The sequence below is a fragment of the Python bivittatus genome, unplaced genomic scaffold (genome assembly GCF_059951505.1).
Source record: "Python bivittatus isolate LINGU-HERP-01145 unplaced genomic scaffold, Pbiv_v1 ctg000350_np1212, whole genome shotgun sequence".
Taxonomy (NCBI): Eukaryota; Metazoa; Chordata; class Lepidosauria; order Squamata; family Pythonidae; genus Python; species Python bivittatus.
In genome coordinates, this window is record NW_028277074.1 from 32,196,733 (window position 1) to 32,217,848 (window position 21,116).

Here is a 21,116-nt window from a genome sequence, read left to right on the forward strand (position 1 = left end):
CAAGTCCCAGATTGATCCCGGGAGAAGCTCTTGAAGCCAGCGGAGGAGAGCCAGCCAAAATGGCTGCGAAAGCCGGGACAGCTCCAAAGGAAGAAGGAAGAGAGGGGTGTCAACTGGGTGAGATGGACTTTTACTATCCAACTATTCTTAGAGAACACCTTAAGTAACTTAAAGAGATTTTTAAAAGTGAAGAAAAGTGGATTAAGCGGCGAGATCGAGCCTTATAAAAAAAGGGGGGGAAATTTTTTTTCTTTTCAACTTTCCCTTTTTAGTGGAATTGGCAAGATGTTTTTCTCTTAAAAAAATATATTTTTAACTGGATTGGCTTTTTCTTTTTAATACTCAATAACTCTTTATCTTAAGCCTTTTTTCTAAGATTTCTTTATTGTTATAAGAAATTTATACTTTTTGACTTTGAAATGGGGAAAGTGGAGTTAAGAGAAAGTAAATGAAAGAAAGTTGCACTGCCATCTAGAGGCTTGACATAGTGCTTTTTTTCTTCTATTGTGACGCATGCTCAAGGACCCTGTGCTTTCTAAAAAGATAGTGGGATGTGCATGTTTATACAGGTGCCATCCGTAACTATAAACAAGAAAGTGGAGTTGAAAGCGATTTTGAAAATATCAAGATGGAAAGTTTGAGCTAGTCACAAGAGCCCTGATTAGTGGCAGTAGTTCTTCTTTCTGCTAGAAGCTCTGCTTTGCTCTCCATTCCCCCCTCAGTTGGATTTTTTTTAAAGAGACTTAGTCTTTTCCTCTCCTCTCCTCTTTTTTTTTTTTTTCTCCTCTTGCTTTTTTTTTTTCTTTCTTCTTATTTTTGGCAAGAACAAAGATAAAGAATCCTTTGACTCAATGAAGGTTTATCAAGATAATAAACTATACGAGAAACACAATGCAGAAAAAGATCTTTAAACTATTGAGGATGACTATAAAAAACTGGAAGAAGAGCTGCAGAAATTCCCGCAAAAAAAAAGAAAAAAAGATATTAAAGCTAAAATGGACTTAATTAAACATAAAACGGGATCAATGGAAAAGGAAGAAATAGTACAAGAAATCAGAAACATTAAACAGAATTATTGTGAGGCTTATAAACTGAGAATTAAAAGGGTTAATCAACTGATAAATGAAGAGGGACAGACTTGTTCTTGGCACTGAGGGTGAGAAAAAGATTATACAAGATTATAATGGAAAATCGTATTAAGAGAATGCACAAAAAGAAGAAGTAAAACAATATTGAAAGAAACTACTTCAGATGTTTAAAGAAAAACGAGGGGAATACAACAATGATGGAACTGACAGAAGCTTCAAAAAGCAGAATGTTTGAAAGGACATTTATTATTGCTTTCTCTTATCCAATAATATAGAAAAAGGAATAAACAGCTAGATATTTTGGGATATTGAATGAAAAGGGTGAACTCAAAATTATGCAAGCGCTGGAATAAAGTATAAATCTGAGATATATAGTTAAAAATTGTATTTGATTGTAAATGTTTCAAGAGATTAGACTAAAATTTATACATGGTTGAATATAGTAACATATAGATTTTAAACTAGAGACATTTTTGTTGAAACATGTAGTGAAGAATCTGGTTAGAACTGTAACCCGGTTAGAACTGTAACTGATATTGTAACTGATACTGGTTAGAACTGTAACTTTTAAGAATTGGAAAAATTAAAAAGTACTTATGCAGGAGGAAGTTATTGAAAATTATGGAATGTGCAGAGATGAGTTAAATTGAGATTTGAAATTAGAATAAGAAGATAAGTAATTTTATATGACACTGAGAAAATATAGTAATGTAATGGATTAGGAAATTTTATAATAGAAATTTGATATTAATTATTATATATATACACATATAATCGATAGATGAAAATATATTACTAATCCTATTGAAAGTTAAAATTTCTTGTAATAAATGATTCTATAGATTAGCTATGAATGATTAATAATTGTTAATTGATAAGTATATAAGTATATTTTGAATAGATGATATGAGAATTTAAGATTATGAAAGGGGCACCAACGAGTTGGTAACTGGTTGACACACGTTATAAAATGGAAGATGCTTTTTTTATGCCTTTCTATGTTTTTGTTTGTTCATGTATGTCTTGTGTTTGTTGTAAAAATAAAAAAAATATTAAAAAAAAAAAAAAGTTCTGCCAAGCCTAATTTCTTAATCACTTTTGGAAATTGCTTATTAACTGTTTTTCAACTATTTTTCAACTTAAGAACCTTTCAATTAGTTCTATAAGATGCATTGAGTGAGTTTCCTTTAATCCTTAACAAAATAAGTTTTAAAGATAAGTTTAAGGACATTAAAAACTTTTTGGGGGGGAGGGGAAGAATAAACAGCAAAAGGGTGATTAGAATGTTGATTCTGGAAATTTATAAATGGACTAAGGGTCCAGATGGATTTGAAATAAAAATTTGAAATTAATCATAAGAATCCTTCCCGTGGGAAAATGCTGTTGTTTTCAATTCTTAAAAGAAAACATGATAGGATGGGAATTTGAACATTGAACACTAGAGGGAACCAGAAGGAACTAAAGATTACAATTAAAGGAGAAGAACACTTAAATTTAACTTACAAGCACAAAATGGTGCAAAATATTTTAACACTGGACATATTCAAGGATATTTGTGAGCAATGGATCCAGAAGTTAACCTTACAAGTGCCATTATAGATAGACTGTTTTTAGAAGATGTTATGGAAGAGAAACAAGTTTTACCAGATAAGACAGACTGATCTGAGATGGATTTAAAAATGACAAGTTACAAGTATGATATGGAAAAAGATGTTACACTGGATATACAAATGGAACCGGATGTCTTAATGATTAAAAGGGATTACAAGTGGCAAATCAAAAGAGGTGACTTGGATAACTTTCTTATATTGGATTTGCAGAAGAGATCTGTTAAAGTTCTGAAGGATTTTGTGAGAAGAGACAAAGAAAAAATGAAAAGAAAACAAGCTCTATGACATTATTTGAAGGGATTAGAGAACAAGATTGTTAAAAGTAAAAGGAAGGAATATAAAGTGTGTTTATTTGATCAAGGTTAAAATAGATGTTTTATTATTTCTGGTAACCCTTAATGGACTTTTGCTGACCACAACGGAATGATGAGGTTGTAAGGATCTATTTATAGATAACAGATGAGATATAGGATGAAGATATTGTTTGTTGTATTTTAAGAGAAGGTGATAAGTAGTTAAAATTGTTTATACTTGTGACAAAGGGGGAAGTTACTTTCTTATATATTTTTTTTCTTTTGCTGTATTTTTACTTTTTCTTCTTTCTTTTTCTATTTTTTTCTGCACTTTCTATTTTTTCTTTTTATTCTTTTATTTTTGTAGTTTAGTTTTTATCTGTTTACCTATAATGTTTAATAGAATTATTATTAAAAAATAGAAATTAACATCATCTTGGGAATTCTGTCCATAAGCAAGTTAGAGCTCTTTTAGTATCAGTGTATTATGTAATTTTCCCCACACGCTCAGTCATTATTTTGCACAGTGAAGAAAGGAGCACCATATCTGCTAATCCTGCCCTGTTACCAAACAGGTTTGAGTTCAAATGCTAAGGAAAACCTCTAATTGGAAAACTTGCTGTACATATGCAAGCTCTTGCTATGATTTAAAACTATGTATGGAGTTTTATGTAAATATGTGTAACACTCATCCTTATTAAAGATATTCTGTCAAGATAGACATCAGAACTAGCAAGAGAGGACTGAGAGCAGCTAGCAAGTACAGCTCTGATATGCCTGCATGAATATATATACAATAATGGTTCACTATGACTTAACTATTCCAATCAACATCTTCACATTGTATTTTGCGTTACCTGAAATTTTCAAAGGCAGCGCTATATAGAATTCATATTATGGTAATGAATTCTAGATATTTAAGGATGTTAAGAGGTGTAGGCATAGTTATTAGACTCTTCTTTCTTTTCCACCATTCATAAGCATTACAGATATGTTTCAGAAAGTTTCTCTGCTAACATTTTAAATAAATAAAATGGACAAAACTCCACAGTGGCTGATATAACTCAAGCTTATATGCTTCTTGATTCCACAAATAGACCCATCTGCAATTAGAATTGTTGAGAGTTTGCACATCACTGATGAACACCATCAGTCTAAACATGCCAGTGATTCAGGTTTTTAAAGAGACGTTTCCTGCTATTGTGACTTCCTTTCTATACTAATAATTAGAAGGTGCTCCCAGGTCACAAAATTGCTTTTAAAATATGATCAAAATATGGCTAGCAAGGATAAAATTTGCACTTTTCATCACTGACTAACAGTGACTACAAAAAAAATAAAAATAAAAAAATCAAGAAATGTCTTACATAAATGAGCAAAACCAAATAGTTTGCAGAAAGTTCTAATAAAAACATATTCACTAACTATGAAATACAAAATCACATGTATGTTACTTTCATTCCCACACTTGATAGAAACAGAGAAATCGAAAAGACATCCTGGAAAAATGGCAATTCACTTCTGTATCATACAAAGAAAAATACATGGATGTTTCATGTAAGTCTCCAGGAGTCAAGCTCAATTCAAAGGCAATTTTACTCTATAGGATATGTCTCCTATGAAGATGTATAAAGGACATAATAGAAAACAAGTCAGAAGGATATACACATCCAAAGCTATTTAGCCAGTAACTTACTTTTCAGCTTAATGAAGAGTATGCCACATGTGAGGGGGGAAAAAAAGATGGGGAAAGAATCATGTAATTTATACTGATTTATGTTCTTAGATGAAAGATGAGATACACATGGGAATTTATTAATATTAGACAACTTCTAAAAGAGGGGTGGGTAAGCCATGGCCATGTGCCCCTGCCCCCAGCACTCCCAAGATTATTCTATAGAAATTCCATGGCAAAATAGCTATATTTTGGCAATGCAATTTTTTAAAAGCATAGGGATGGAATCAGGAGGTCCAAAGGAGCCAAATCACTCCAATCCCTATCCTTAAAACCTCCTGAAAAACAGCCTAGGTTGGCCAAAAAGCCAATGCTTTTAGTTCTGGGCAAGGTTTATGGGTAGGAATGAGAAAGGTTTGCCTTCCAGAGATGGTCTGCTCCCATTAATACTCCCCCCCAAAAAAAACCTAAAAAAAATTAAGTTGCATGGCTTCCCCATTCTTTATGACGTCACATCACTATGCAGCTTCCTATGGCCCTTTACATGTTGCAAAGACCCCAACCCCTCAAACATTGCCCTGTTCTAAAACAAACTGAGATCATAGGATTCCAGGTATTCTTGACCTGCTTCTTTATTGCAGCCCATGGAACGTTCTTCCTGCAGTGCTAAATTCTGGTAGCACATTTGTCAAAGAAAGGAATATAATTTTCTACCATTTTGAGACAGGAAACCAAGAAAAATGGCAATCTAAATGACATAAAAGTCTAAATGTGACTTAAAATGCAAACAAATCCAACCCGATTCCCCACATTTGGGAAAACACAAAAAAATCTTGGCCTTACCACTTATGTGACCCCTATGTATCATCAGCCAGTTAATCCTCTACAAAAACATTGTGTCTTCTCAACTATCAAAGAATATCCATTCCTATTCTATTTATCTGGTCTTCTGAAACTCTGTGACATCCAAACACAAAGAATTAATCCCCATTCAAGCAAAATAAAATAGATGGGTCACATTTATTCTGGAATTTAAGGAATTTACAACCACTTTAATATAACATAGTACCTCACGTTTTTCCCAAATGAGTAATGAGAGTAGAACAGCCTTGTTTATTCAAATGACCTTTATTCTAACTCTCCCATTTGTGGCTGAACAATCCCGCCCACATCCACATTCTCAAAATTACATCAGAACATCCTGGCAGAAATTCTAAATTCCTGGTGGATGTCAATTATACTTCAAGGAGCCAAGAACAGAGGAAGCCACTCACATGCTAAAATGACTGTGTAAATTGTAAATAAGATATCATAGTTGATCCCTATTTTTATACTCTTCATGAGCAGTGTTCATTAAAAAAAAAAGTCATGCACATATGCCTCATGAACTCATGTTCCCCCTTCTATCACAAACTTCTTAAATAATTATACTTGACAAAGTTCATTTACTTTGAGTTTAACTCAGATAAAAAACAGGGTAAGAACTGATGTAATGCCCCCTGCTGATGTAACCTTTTCAGTTTAACACTTGTCACAATCTCTCTGAAAGTCAAACTTGATTTAAATATAGCTGAGGTCCATATAAATGGATTGACAGTAAACTTTCTTTTTCACAATACACAACACACCAGAAGAAACAAACTGCTTCCATAATCCAAACATGATCCAAACATTAATCCAAACATAATAATCCAAATTATGTTTATGTAAATTAAAAAGGGGAGGAGTTTATCCCCAAACACTAACAAGCAACAGAATCTTCTTTAAAAGCTCAGGTGAACTTTGACAATACTGTAGAATGTTGTATTATTTGGTCAAAATCTTCTGAAGTATAGATTGTAGTAAGCATGTTTCAAAAAATAGCACAATTGTAGTTTCTTTTCTGAAAAAAATAATTTTAACTATTAGTTTTTGGTAGGACTCTTGTCACTGGAAATAAAACAGTGATTAGAATGTTAATAAGGATAGGGAAGATTAAGATTTAAATTTGCACAATTGATGTGAAAATCAGTTGCTGTCTTTCAGTCCAACTTACAATACAGGATTGTTGTGAGGGTAACATGGGGAGGACCTACATCTACCAACTTTTGCTCCTGGAAAAAAAGAATATAAATGCAATACATAAGCACAGCTGCAATCATATAAATTCTAAACAGGTTACTGGAAGAAAGCTCTGTCTTCAGCATTAGCGGCTTTCAGTGCAATTCTGAGATCATTTCCTTGGAAATAAGCAATTCTCTTTCTGAAAATGAAATATTTCTCAGAATTGCACTTAGTTTTAATTCCAGTTGTATATATTTCTTCAGAAACATATTAATTATGAACCAAGAAACACGAACGATCTGCAGCATTTACAGATGAAGACGATATTTTACCATCTCTAACAAAATTTAAATAAAGGAAAAAGAAAGGGGGAAAAATCATTAAAAGGAGCAACAAGTCGTAACGGGCGCTGCAATTCCTGCTTACAGAGTCGCGAGGGAACGACTGCCTTCCAGCCAAGTTAAAAACTGTGTAACGGGACATTTCAAAAGTGCCCCGATTTACTAAAGGTTGTTAAGCAAACGCAAGGAGAGGACTACTGTAATTACGTTCTGAAGAATCCTCAACCGCGGTTTTTGCCGCCATCCTTTAAGGGGGTGGCAATTATGCCGGATCAGGTTACCGCCGCTCAGGGGAAGTGGCCGCGGGGGGAAAGAACGATTGTGACCTCACGCGCAGACTACCGCATTCCGAGAAGTGCGAGCGATGACGCGCCTTTGGTAAAGGCAGCAGAGGACAGCAGTCGTACCTGCAGCGTATCTCGCTCGAGTACGTGACGGAACCTTCACGTATCCGGAGTCCCCCACAACAAGCCTACTCTCGCGCCCCCTCCCCTCCGTGAAAAGATCCCACCGCCGTGAGTCGGTCCCCTTACTACCTGAGACGGCAACTGATTGGCTGAGTCAGTCCCGCCCTCGGGAATGACGCAGTCAACCTCCGTTTGACAGGCAGGTACGGCTCGGACGCGGCCATGTTGGGAGCGGAAGTGGAGTGAGTAATAGCCCCTGCCGCGGGACAAGTCAGGCGCTGAGGTTAGATTTACTGAGCGGCAGAGGCTTCCAGCTGAACGCTTGTTCCTACGCCGGCGTGGGTACCCTTGCCTCATCCGGAGGGATAGAAGCCGTGTTTCCGGCAGTCTCCTCCTCTTGCCGGGGAGGAGGGAAAAAGAAGAGGGATCCTATGTCTCAGTGGTGTTCCTGAGGGGCGGCAGGAGGCAGCAGCGGCGGCGGCGGGAGCGTGAAGTTAAAGAAGAAAGATGCCGTTGGCACAGTTGGCGGACCCCTGGCAGAAAATGGCTGTGGAGAGTATGGCCGAGAGCGGCAGCAGCGTCGAGGTAAGCGCGTTGGGCATTCCTGGGTCCGCGGGGCTTGGCCGGGCAGCCGCGTGGAATCCCGCCTGCAGCCCCCCCCCCGCCCTGCTGCTGGGCACGACCAGGAGGAAGGGTGGGAGAAAGAGGAAGAAAAGATCGCTCACCTCCCCAGCGGAGGAGCGTCACTGCCCCGTTGCCGCCTCTTCCTCCGTCTTTCATTGAGAGGGTTGGAGGGAGTCAGGCGCGCTCCATTTCCTCATTTTATTTCTTTTAGATGCGCTGGGCGGAAGCGCGGAAGTAAAGGCTTCCTGCTTGCCTTGCCGCTTCGGCTCGGGCTCCCCTAATCCTGTGCACTCGAAGTGTGTTGGGCTACAAATCTTATTACTCCCAACCAGCGTGGTGAAGGATAATGGAAGCCATTTATCCAGCGAAACTGGTTGACATCGAGATTGGGGTCCACCTCATACCCATTTTTCGGTCTATTTTGTGACCACAGCTTTGTCTATCTTTACTTCCCCCATTTCACTGACTGACAAAATTAGTTGTTGGATTCTTACCAGTTTGCTTACGAGTCCCCCTTCCTATAACCCTAGGGTACATGTACAGCGAACTGCTCGGATAAAACTTTATGCGTTGCCTGAAATGACCTTCACAAAAGCTTTGTTCTGTATTACATTTATTAGTTTCCCTTTAAAATATAACGCACACTTTTGGTTTTCTTCCTTGCAGCAAACTAACATAGTTGTTCCTTTGGAAGTGTTTACCCTACCATGCTTTTACACAGATCTCCGTTGCTATCCATTGCAAACAAGTGGAGCATGGGGTGGTTTTCCAAATCACACTTTTTTGTGTGTAGGTCTATAGAATGCTGTTCCTTCTAAATGATGGAATATGGCAAAACCAAAAAAACGTAACACTTTTGTGTTACAAAGTATGATTTGGATTGTTTGGCTTTTGTTTCCATTCTGCCTTCACATGCACACATGCTCATCTTCATCTATTAATAACATACTTTTTGATTATTTGACATTTCCCTGTTTTCCACGGCAATGAGAATTAGTCTATCTTCTATTTCATGATAAAGGGGCCTTTTTATATAGAAATTTGTAATGTGTCTCTTTTATAGAGATCGTGGGGAAAGCATCTCTTTTCTTTGTAGTTGTCACAGTTTATGGGAAGAGATGTTAGCTCCCACCTTTAATGCCACAAATGGCTTTCTATGTGCATTTTTCAGTGGTTGTTATATATGAATTTGCTAAAGCAGAGCTATAGACAGTGTAAACATATCTTCCTCGTTTTGTCTTCCTGAAGGTAATAGTATCCGGGGTGGGGGTGGGGCTGCCAGATTGTCAGCCTTGGTAATGCACAGTTGAAGGACTCCTGCTGCTTTTGTTCCCTTTGGTGGTGTCTGGTTACTTTCACATCATTCCTCCTCCATTTCCTCTCATTTTGCCCAGATGCTTAACTTCCTCCACACATAGTCTTAAGAAGGGAGAAGGAAGTTTGCAGCAAGGGCTAGGGTTTTTTTTTCTTCTTTTTTAAAAGGAAAGTCTGTACATCCTGCTTCCGTTGTAAGGAAGACACCAGCAGAGGAACTGGTGATCATCTGTTTCCACATTTTTCTCACAGTTCATATGTTTCAAGAAGCAGTTTATGCTCTTTATTCAGAATAGTTTATCCAAAATAAAGTTTTGGCTAAGTTTAGATAGTCTGTCTTGATAAATCAAAGTATAGTCTTGAGGAGAAGCTGTAGGTTAGATGCTTGGACAGTTCTTTTTCTTTTTTTCTTTTTTTCTGGTAATGATAATATATTGTGAGCATCTGCCTTATTTAAATTTATATAATTAGGTTTTAATTTATTTCTGTTCTGTTTACTACTCATATTTCATTTAATTTTATATTAAACTGTTTTCTGTTTTACCTCATTAATGTGTTAGTGAAAAACCATTTTAGTTTTTTTTCACTATAGATTACTACATGATTACTATATATTTTAAATATTTATATATATAAAAATCTCACTGTGGAGAGTGCAGCTCCTCCATGTTTATTGATGACAAATTTTTCACAATAGTTATTAAAATGTATCAGTAACTAAATAAAAGGAGAAAGAAAAGAACTGGTGGGCAAGGTACAAAAGAGAAAATAATAAAATCAGATGAAATTATACTGTTGAATGAAGCACATAATTAAATCTTTATATAGTATTTACAAATTCAGATTTCTCAGTCCAGATTATAGGTATAGTTTCTATGTATCTTAATCAAATTTTCAGAAATGTGTCTGGTGATTAAGTCTTTTGAAATTAAGTTTGATCACCCAGAATCACTCAAATCTCCTCTAGGATGGACACTGGTTTTATTCCAGCTACGTGACTGATTATATGCTATTAAGTCAGTGTCGACTCTTAGCGACCACATAGATTTTCTCCCGGACAATCTGTCCTCAGCCTGGTCCTTCAGAACTTTCAACAGTGCCCCCATTGTGACTGTAATTGAGTCCATCCTTCTTGTTGCTGGTCATTTTCTTTTTCTCTTTCTTTGCACCTTTCCCAGCACACAGAAATCCAGATTGGATTGCAATTGGTTGGCATTGGACTAGCAAAATTAGAATGCTAACCAATTGCAGGAATGTAGTTCAGAAGCCGAAGTATGTGATTTAGAAATGCCATGTATGTTGACATAAGTTTAAGGTGCACTCAAATCTGTGACCAAAAGGCTGCAAAATAGGGCAGACCCATATCTTATGTGCCAGAGAACTCTACTACATTTTGTGTTGGCAACAACATGGGCCATCAGTGAAGTTTTTTCAGCATAGACCCTAGACACATTTTTGCTTTCATCTAAAACTCATCTCTTAGTGTGTTGAATAATTGTGTTGAATAAATACCTTCCAAACCACATCCACTTGCTTATTTGAAGACATTTACATATAACATGCTTATATGCAGCATGTTTGGTTTTTAATAAAAGTTAAACTTAATATGAATTTGTAGTGTGATATACTGTCATCTTGAAATATTCAAGGGACTATGATATAAAAATCTCTTTTTTGTTGCTGCTCTAGAGGCTGGAACCCAAACAGATATGTTTCATGCAATGGTTAAGCACCACTGTAGAATAAGCACTCTTTTACTGGTATCTGGTTGACAAAAAATTTATTACAGTTTAAATATTGGTAAAAATAGTTGTTCCAGAATAAAGTATATTCATTTTTTCTCACTGTATACATGTGTTGTATACAGCGAGAAAAAATAAATATACTTTATTTGAATCTTTCCATACTGTTTAAACCATTTTATAAGGGCTGCTTTTAAAATATTTTTTAAATAATTGCTGCCTAGTTGATTAAACATTCTTTAGGGAACAGGTTTTAATTTATCAAGTGAACAAACATTGTAAAACTATAATCCTGTTTTCCCTTATTGTACACTAATATAACTATTCTTTTTAATTTATTTATATTACATGTTAATCTGCCATTCTCTGTTCAGGGAATTATTCTTAAACATGTATTATTGTCCTTTTTAGTGTTTGCATGTGCCACTTACAGTACTTGAGCTACCAGCATTTCAAACCATTGGGAGGAAGCAAGACTTGCAATTGCTTAGCTTCTCTAAAAGTAGTTTTACTTTTTTTTTTTTCATAATTATTGTCCTCCAAGACAGTTGTAACTGTCTTTTATTGGCTTTGGTTAAATCTTAGAAAGATTAATATAATTATTTATACAAGTAGTCCTCATTCAGCAACTGCCTTGGGCAGCAACCTTTCATAGTTGCGATGGTGATGAAAAAGTAACTTTGTGACCAGTGCTCACATTTATGACCTCCTTAGCATCTCTCTCTCTCTCAGTCATATGTTTGCCATTATAGTCAGTATGCATTGTCCTATCCCTGACCCATTTTTTTCTTCCCCACCTCGCAGAGCGGAGAGATTGCCTAAACAAGCTATCTCTTTTTCCACAGTGCAATGTGTCCCTAAAAAGTGCTAACTGCAAGTTAACAAGCTCAGTTCTGTAACCTTAATTAGTTGATTAGAACCCTGTGATTGGCTCACTGCTGCCTGACACTGACAAGAACTTAATCAATTTCACACTAAAGGCTTTTGTTTCCCTCCTAAACTGCTGGCTAGCAATAGCGCCTTCCTTTGATGTTTATACCCCATTGTGTGCCTGCTTACTCTCTTGTAATCCCTTCCTCTCCAATGAATGTAAATTCAAACATCAATTCTCTTCTTGCTGATTATTCCAACACTGGGGTGAGCATTCCCAAGGGTAGGGGAGTAGGGAAAAAGGGCTATAAGATTTGCCCTTTTACCCAGCTTCCTCATGAGTTGAGTTCCAGAAACCTTCCCCACTGATTTGGGCTCACCTCGCTGTTTGGGGTCGTATCCTTCTGATGCTGTAAAGCAAAGGAAAGCTGAAAAGCAAAATTGTAAGTCACGTGATTTTCACTTAGTGACTGCTTTGCTTAACAACCAAATCGCTGGAACCAATTGTGGTCGCTAAGTCAGGATTACCTGTACTTCAGTTGCTCTAATAAAAAAGTTCCTCCAATAACTCTTTTTTAAATTATGATTTTTGCAGAATGGCCAACAAATTATAGATGAGCCTATGGGAGAAGAAGAACTAAATCCACAAACAGTAAGTAGAATATAAAGATTCACATATTATTTGAATAATTTTAATCCATGACTGGGAGTGACTTCTAAGGCTTAAAAATAAGGGTTCTTGTGTAAATTTTTTGGGTAATAAATTTTAAGTAAATTTTTTACTTAATTTTTTTAGTAAATTTAAGTTTGAAATCTTGATTAACTCAATTCTTAATAATATAAGACAAATACATTAGTATACTAAGCATGATGGCAAAACTTTATATAATTGTTCCACATTTTTATAGGAAGTGTAACAATAGTGGGACACTGATTGAGTCTAAGAGTATTGTTAACATGATCAAGCAGAAAATAATATACTTCTGTACATGTTTTACTGTTAGAAGGTTTAATCTAAATAGATTAATGTATTTTTAATATCCTGCTTTAGTCAGAGCAGTAGTAGTTGATGAAATTAACATGAATGTAATATCTAGAATATCGAACTTCAATGTTTTATCCTGGTAAACCTATGGAACATTGCTTTTAATAACATTGAAAATATTTTACTATATTAAAATGGGATAAATATGTTTTCTTTCTTTCTTTCTTTCTTTCTTTCTTTCTTTCTTTCTTTCTTTCTTTCTTTTTTCATTTCATTTCATTCTTTTTCTTTTTCTTTTTCTTATTTTCTCTATTTTTTATTCTTTTAATTTTGTATACTTTTATTGTATTCAAAAATTCTAATAAAAATGAGATTAACTAAAAATATATTGGTATATTGGAAGTCTCAGGGAATATTTAGTAAGGATTGGCTATGATCGTCTTGCTCTTGGAGATGCAATTAAGAAATTCCAACATTAACTCATATGACCTGGACTTATCTGCTATTGTCATGTTTTGGGCTGAAATCAGTAGGATTGTTAGCATGATTTTAGATCAGTCGCTGTATGTTAAACATACAGATATTCTTGGCAGTATCCCTGGTATTTAGAATTGTAGGCTTCTGGGGCATTGAGGCAGTTTTCCAGTAAAGTATACAGTACTGGAAATAGATTTAAAGAGTGTATTATTGATATGTATTATCTGTGAACATCTATATTAGCTATTTTTGACCAAGGAACAAGGAAGACTTTCTACCTTTATGGTCATTTTTTTTTGGAATTGTACTATTTAACACAATTTTCCAGGTTTTTACCTCCCTTTTATCATGATTATTAATTTTAAAATTGCATTATAATACAGCTGGATATATCTGTACTTTTGTAAATTAGTTTGATATGATAAAACATTTAAAAGGAGGAATTGGAATAACCAGAATACTTATAGTGAGTTTTGAATATTTCAATCTGAAAATGTTTTGCACGCTTCCATAAGACATCTGATTTTTTTAAAAAAAGTACAGCTAAGTGCTGTAACTAAACTTTAAGCAATACGTGACTCTTATTAAAATTCTCTCTTTTTAGTATGCTTCATCGTGCAAATATTAAATAAAGTCTGCTATTTTTCCATATTTTCTCACCTTGGAAATCCTTAAAGATAGTTCATTTATGTACTGAGCTTAGTATTTCTGATCTTCCTGATAGTGCTAATAAGACCCACTGCATTCCCAGTTCTCCAATATATCAACATAAAAATATAAACCTGGCTATTCTTTGTTGAATCATACCCAGTTTTTGGTTAGTATAGTGCCTTTTCCTCAGTAATCAAGACATTTCTAGCAAGCCTACAGATTATGATGGCAGCTGTTTCTGAACATGAAAACTCCACTTAATTGTAGTAGCTCATAGTTGATATGTGAATTAAAGCCATCTAAGGCAGTGACCATTTTTATAGGTATAAGAATAGCTGTGATTTCTCTCTGTGTTTGTTTGGAAAATATATGTGCAATCTGTCACCCCAAAGAGGTAATTGAGCCTGACTTGAATTCATAGTTAAAAAGCATTTTGCTCAACTCTTCACCACTGATAAAAACAATAATCTTCTGTTCTTAACCATAGTTGAATTAGTAAGGGAAGGGCATATTAGTATGGAAGATGTAAATTCAGTTTGATTCCTTCATTTGGTAAAAAGGCTTCGAGTATCAGATGTGCATCTGCTACCTATGATATGTTCCTCATATTTGCAGTAAGGTTTTATCTGCTCTTCAGTAGTAGCCAATTTATATTAAATATAAACTTATGCATGAAAAATTTATAAACATAATCTAGTTTAACTTTAGCAATGTATTTTATCAAATACTCTGGTATATTCTGTTTAGCAATGTAGTTAAGTCTTAGCTGAGTGATTTGACTATTATGAGGACCCACAGTTGGCTTGAAAACTACATTCAAAAAGTATCACTGGTTCATCATCAAAATAAGAGGGATCAGTGATATGTTACATAGTTTTGTCCTGACATTTTTATTAATGACTTGGTAGGGGAATGCCTATCAAATTTGCCAGTGACACAAAGTTGGCAAGGATAACAAATACTCTAGAAAATAGAAACAAAGTTTGAAATTATCCTGTTAGGTTGAAGTAGAGTGGAAAAAATAGAACGAAATGTAATAGAGACAAATGCAAAGTTCTTCACTGAGGGAAATAAAACTGTTATCTAGATGTAGGATGGACTAAGGCTGGTTTCATAGCAGTGTCCATGAAAAGGGTCTTGGACTTCTAGTAGATCACAAGCTGAATAAGAATCTGCGTTGTGATACATTTGCTGAAAACAGAAATACAATTTGAAATTGCATCTATCTATTCCAAATCATATGATGTAATAATACTATTATATTCTGCACTGGTTAGACCTTATTTAGGGTACTTTACCCAGTCCTGGGCACACTTTTTTTAGAAAAAGGAAAGATTCAAAGAACTACATTAGCTTTAAAGCAGAGCAACGAGGACATTCAGCTTTACAAGAAAAGACTGAAGAAACTGGGTAAGTTTAGCTTGAGAAAAGATGGCTAAGGAGAAACTGAGGGCAGTTGTCAACTACCTGAAGATTGTCACAGAAAGGTTAGACCAGTTATTTGTTGTCCTGGTGTGGGCTCCAATGCTGGCTAAATTATTTATATTTACTGACTTAATCTTTCCAATAACAGTAGACATCTGAAAAACTATTACTATCCTGCTATTTTTAAAAAGTGACAAAAATAATCCATCGGAATGCTGCCCAATCAGCCTGCTAAGTATCATAAGTAAGCTGTATGCCATACTCCTTTATAATAAATTGGTGGACTGGATGCTGCAAGATAACATCTTGGCAGAGAACAGTCTGGTTTTAGATAAGGTAAATCTACTAGATCATTGCTTAGTCCTGCAACACTTAGCTGATCCTACCCATCTTCAGGAAAACATTATGGTAGATCTGAAGGCAAAAATCCAATTCCCAGCAACAAAATATGGGAGAAATTACTCACTTCTTCATTAACTGATTTCTCCTTGTGCTAATTATGAAACATAATGAAAATACAGCACAGATCTGTGTGGCCTTCGAGAATACTTCCTAGTTGCTACTCCATATCTTTTTGCAAATGGGTGAAATTGGACTGCATTCTGCCATCTTTTCTTTTCAATCAGTTCATAAATTTATTTGCACAAGCCTTGTCAAGACCTAGATCGGTTTTGGTTCTACTTTATGCAGATGGTGCAGCCATTCTTTCTATATCCCAACCAGGTTTGAGAAGATGTTTTGGGGTTCATAGACCCTACTGTAAGGGAAATTTTGTAAGTTACAGTGGTAATAAGCATGTTGGGCAGCTATTCATATCTACAGAGCAGTGATGATGAGCTGTCTGATGAATAAGTACACAGTCTGTAAATATTGTACTGAATTTTCTTTTAAAATTGTTCATGTGAAATTGTTAGGAGCTCTTTTAGGTGTACCCTGTTTATATCCAATTCCCTATCAAAGTTGGAGTCAGACTTGATAGCTATTAAAGTTTTCATGTGGCTTTGCCATCTAAAACATTGATTCTGTGATCCTCTGAGATAGTTTTACATTTTCATAGTTAAAGGGAATAAACTTGGATTTAATATTTTGTGGCCTCTGGATTCAATTTTTCAGCTCAACAGTCTTTGAGAAAGTGCAGTTGAAGATGAAACAGCAGATCATTAACTTAGGTCTCCAGGAAGATCTACATTCCTGCCCAAAATTGAATTGTTCTGCTTATTTAGCAAATCCCTTTTGGTGGCTTCCTATCACATCAACATCCTGTACCCAGAGCAGAGGAGAGTTTCACACTGGCTAGATATGTCATGTTGCCATCAGCATTATTAGAAGGAAAACACAATGGAACTACTTTGTAGGAAAGTCTGTATACCTGTTCATTAGAGAAAGTCTAATCAGTTGATCATATTCTTAATTGTCTTTTTCTGTTCATTATGGGGTTAAGGACAAAGTCTTTGTGTTCCTTCTTTTAATGGACGACCTAGTAATTACATCTGGGTTTGTTGCAAAAATTTGTGCAGTTGTTACTGTAGTTTGGTGCAGGTTTTTGTTGTTATTGCATTGTGTGTTGCTGTCTATGAAGGATGTACTGAATTGAATTTTAAATTTATATTTTGCATGGCAATTTATAGGATAATGTATGTTATGCGATCATTGAGCATTAATAAATGTTTCCTTCCTTACCTGCTTAGCGTACCAGAGTGGAGAACACAAAATAATTCTGAAGTTGTAGGAATGTAGATTCTGGTTTAAAGTTCAGAACCAGTTGCAACCGCTTTGCTAGAGAAAATAATTGTTGGGGATGCTGTTAATTTGGATTCCTGCAGAGAATTGAACTCAAAAGCTTAAATAGTTCTTTCTCCAGTGCTTTCTGGGGAAAAAAAAATACAGTAACTTTATATATGTAAAAAAGAATATAAAAAGCTAATTTCACTGGTGTGTCTTAATAGTCAATAATAATATTAAATAGTTGATTATAATATTCATCAAAGATACACGTTGACTGTTTAAAGCTAGGAATACAAAACTATTCAGTTGGTATTTCACAATGACTAAGGATGACCTACAAATGACTAAGCCATAATGACTAAGAATGAGCTATAAATCAGGAAGATCCTGATTGGAATTTTACCCTGGCTGTGAACACTCTAGTTAATTTAAGGCAAACCATTTATTCTATCCTGTCCTCCCCAGTGTGCAGCATAGGAAAAATCATATTGGTCCTCCTTATAAAGCTACTATAAAGTTGTGACCAAATAATATGTTTTATGGGTAACTCGTACATTCTGCTACTTTATGAATAGTAGGAGAACTGAATGAAATTAAATAATAATGCTTAGTAACTGTATGAGGCAATACATTGTTAATGATCTTTTTCTGTTTCTTCATTAATAGCTATTGGTTGTATCAGTGCCATTCATTAGTGAAAAAGCATCCATTAGTGTGACAAATTTCACATTAGTTTCTCATACACTCTCCAAATCAGCCCTAGTCTGTTTCCATTACACTGACTGTAGCTCTTTCCCTTTTTATTTGCTGTTGCTTTGCATAAAAATAGATGATGTTCTAATAGGAAATGTTAAACTACTGGAACATTATAGCAGTAAGGGCTTAAGGTCTTTGTCTTTCCTGATGGCTTATTAAGAAAAGTTAAATATCATACTTCCTTAACCACGCTTCTGGCTATATGTCATTACCTTTTACACAGTGATCTGACAATAGCTTGTTGCTTAAAATTGATAGTGTCCTGTAACTTTTAATAACTTTGTGAACATGTATAAAACTGATGTTTAGTTATGCATGACTACTTCATGCATAAAATTTTATGGCACCTTTTTAGTATAAGTAATTAATGAAGTTAGTAAGCTTTAAAACCTAATTTTGATAATTTTCTGAACTTATTTGTATGAGGTTAGATTTTTTAATAATGAAAGAATTGATTTGGCTTTTTCTCTAGCTGCCTCAGATTTTATTAAATTCCAGATAGGAATTCTTGTCCATAAGCAGTCTACAGAAACAAAATAATCTTAATTATTAGCATGAACTATACTCAAATGTCTGCTGTTTCTGATAAGCTTTCTCAAATGTGAAGAAGTATGGAATTGAAACCATGCTAAACATTTTGGTCCATCTGAAACTCCCTGAAATTGAACTAGACACTATAATTTTCCATAGGGCATATGCTAACAGTAGGGAACAAGACGTTTCGTGTGGGGAACAACAATAATGAAGTACTGGATACTACATGTTTCCCTTTAGCTAACTAGCTGCTTTCAGTTATGCTGAATGCTAATTCAGTCAGTTCTCATACCTCTGTGGTTCTGGTGAAGAAATCCTACCATTTTCCTCAAATAGTAATTTGATATAGACCATAGCTGGAAGCAAGAATAACACAGATTTCAGGAAGATATCTTTAATGCTACTCTGGGGTAAATATAGAATTTTTAAACTATTAATGGTAAATTTTTAAACTATTAATGGTAAATTCCCAGACTCAGTTATAGTGAATTCAATTAATTGAAATGCTTTTTTCCATGTCTTCACATCTGGATTGAGTTGCCTCCTGTGAGATAAAGCGTCAAAAGGCTCATCCTCCACTTTCTCGCATTCGCTCACATAAACTGACCTTAAATTTCTATCTAATTCAAAATCAGGCTATTTTGGCATATTCAGCTTAGGATGCTGAAGTACTATTTATTCATTTCAGTCTGGCTTTCACTCAGGAAAGGATAGTCAAACTGTTTTGATAGGTAACTTATGGTAGATATGGGATGGATCCAGTATCCATCCACTGGTTGAATATAATCATATAATGGTAGGTTCCAAGTTGCTGGTGTATAATTCAGAATCACATTCACATATTTGAATCATATTACTCTTTCCAAACCTGTATTAACAATTTTATGGATATTAAACCCAAAGAAGATGATAGTAGGATAAGCCCACATCATATGCTTAAGTATCTGATCCATTATTTTACACTTTCAGCATAATATAATCAACACCAAACCTTTTAAAACCTTCTCTTAGATGGCCAATAAACATGAAAAAATCTTTTGTTGAATTATCATTTTAAAAGCATTAAAATATATTTAATATTCTTCAAGAGCCTGAATCCCTAATTTTTTTAATATAGGGTTCAAACATATATTTCAAAGTTCTTCTAGATAACTAATATTCATCTTAACAATACCCTTTGTCTATAAAAAATACTGTGAACCTCTCCCCAAAAAAGGTTGTAAAAATACATTAAATAAAAAAAACAGGAAATAATATAGGTGATCTAGTATGAATTTACAAATTGTTGGTATAAGGATATAGTCAGAAGCATCTTTAATACTGTGTTTTATCTTTAATAGACTGAGTTTCCATTGCTGCGTCAGGTACAATGACATAGTTGCCCCCCCCCAAAAAATGAAAATAGCTGATGCTTTGCAAGATGTCAGCCAATCACATATCCCATATGTCACAAAGTTTTGGCTATTTAATCCTTTTTAAGATTAAGAAAAATGGAATTCCATAGATAATTATTGCGGTGTGGCAGGTACTTTGCTGCCTGCATGTGCCTCATTGCCATCCAAGTCAAAACCTTTTTTGCATCTGACTAGTTTGTGAATCTCCAAATTTTAGTTAACAACAAAGGTGTCACCCTGCAGTCTACTTAGCTTTTCTATAAAGTGAATTTTCAAGGATTCTTGTTCAATATCAAACATGCTGATATTTGTTATTCTTGAAGCTTATTTGACCTTTTACAAAGCTGAGTACAAATGTTTTAAAATAAAAATATGCTTTTTGTGACATAATCTGGTAAAGCTAGCAATATTTTAAATTATATTTAGTAAGGTGCTTTTCAATAATGTTGAATATTTGGATTTAAAAAATCTATTATTTTTCCCAGATTTTTTAACAAGTTAGTGCAGCATTAAACTAGAATTTCCCAAATCATTTAAGATGTTCCATAAAGTGATAAAAATCTCTGTGTTGGTTATTTAGTGAAGTCTGTGCTTTAATATTACTTAAAGAAATTAAAACTCTTTAGACTCTAAACCAACTTTAATGTAATATGCCAAGAACATTTTAATATAACACTGTGGGATGGAAAAGAACCAGAAAATCCATTTACATCTGTGTTGAATTTATCATTTCACAGATTCAAGAAGACAACATATCTGAATTCTTAACGGCTTGCTAAAGGGATGAGAAATTTCACAGCTATGACTAGGCTATTTGTGACAGAACACTTCATACTTTGTCTCTAGAGTTACACTTCTCATAGTTATACTTCCTTTGGCATCCCTGTTTGATCTTCTACATTCTTGTCCATTCAGTATCCTCATTCTTTTATTTAGGCAGCAACGGTGACCAAACTGGATCCAAATTGTGATGTAATATGTGGATGTAATAATGTGTTTTGACTCATTTATCTGACGTATCTAAATGTAACAGAACATAACAGTAGAAGGAATTCTGTTTAAATTTAATAGCAAAATATCCAGTAGCAAAATAGGATGTGGTAATGGGAGGCTTTTATATGAAAAGCTCAAGAAAAAGTCTGTTTTATCACACCATTTGGTA

At 34.8% G+C, this 21,116-nt stretch overlaps 1 protein-coding gene across 4 annotated transcripts in view; it reads left to right on the top strand.

The window, feature by feature from the left end:
* The first annotated feature begins 7,622 nt into the window (after positions 1 to 7,622).
* The window catches only part of RPS6KA3 (ribosomal protein S6 kinase A3), a 50,521-nt gene continuing 37,027 nt past the window's right edge, over positions 7,623 to 21,116 (top strand). For 3 of the 4 annotated variants that reach the window (XM_088144841.1, XM_088144842.1, XM_088144843.1), the window contains exons 1-2: positions 7,624 to 8,042; positions 12,603 to 12,659. In XM_088144841.1, coding sequence (XP_088000967.1) covers positions 7,965 to 8,042; positions 12,603 to 12,659 — 135 coding nt within the window. In that variant the 5' untranslated portion in view covers positions 7,624 to 7,964. Of the gene's footprint in view, positions 8,043 to 12,602; positions 12,660 to 21,116 lie in introns of all 4 variants that reach the window. The other variant, XM_088144840.1, reaches the window with a different exon arrangement.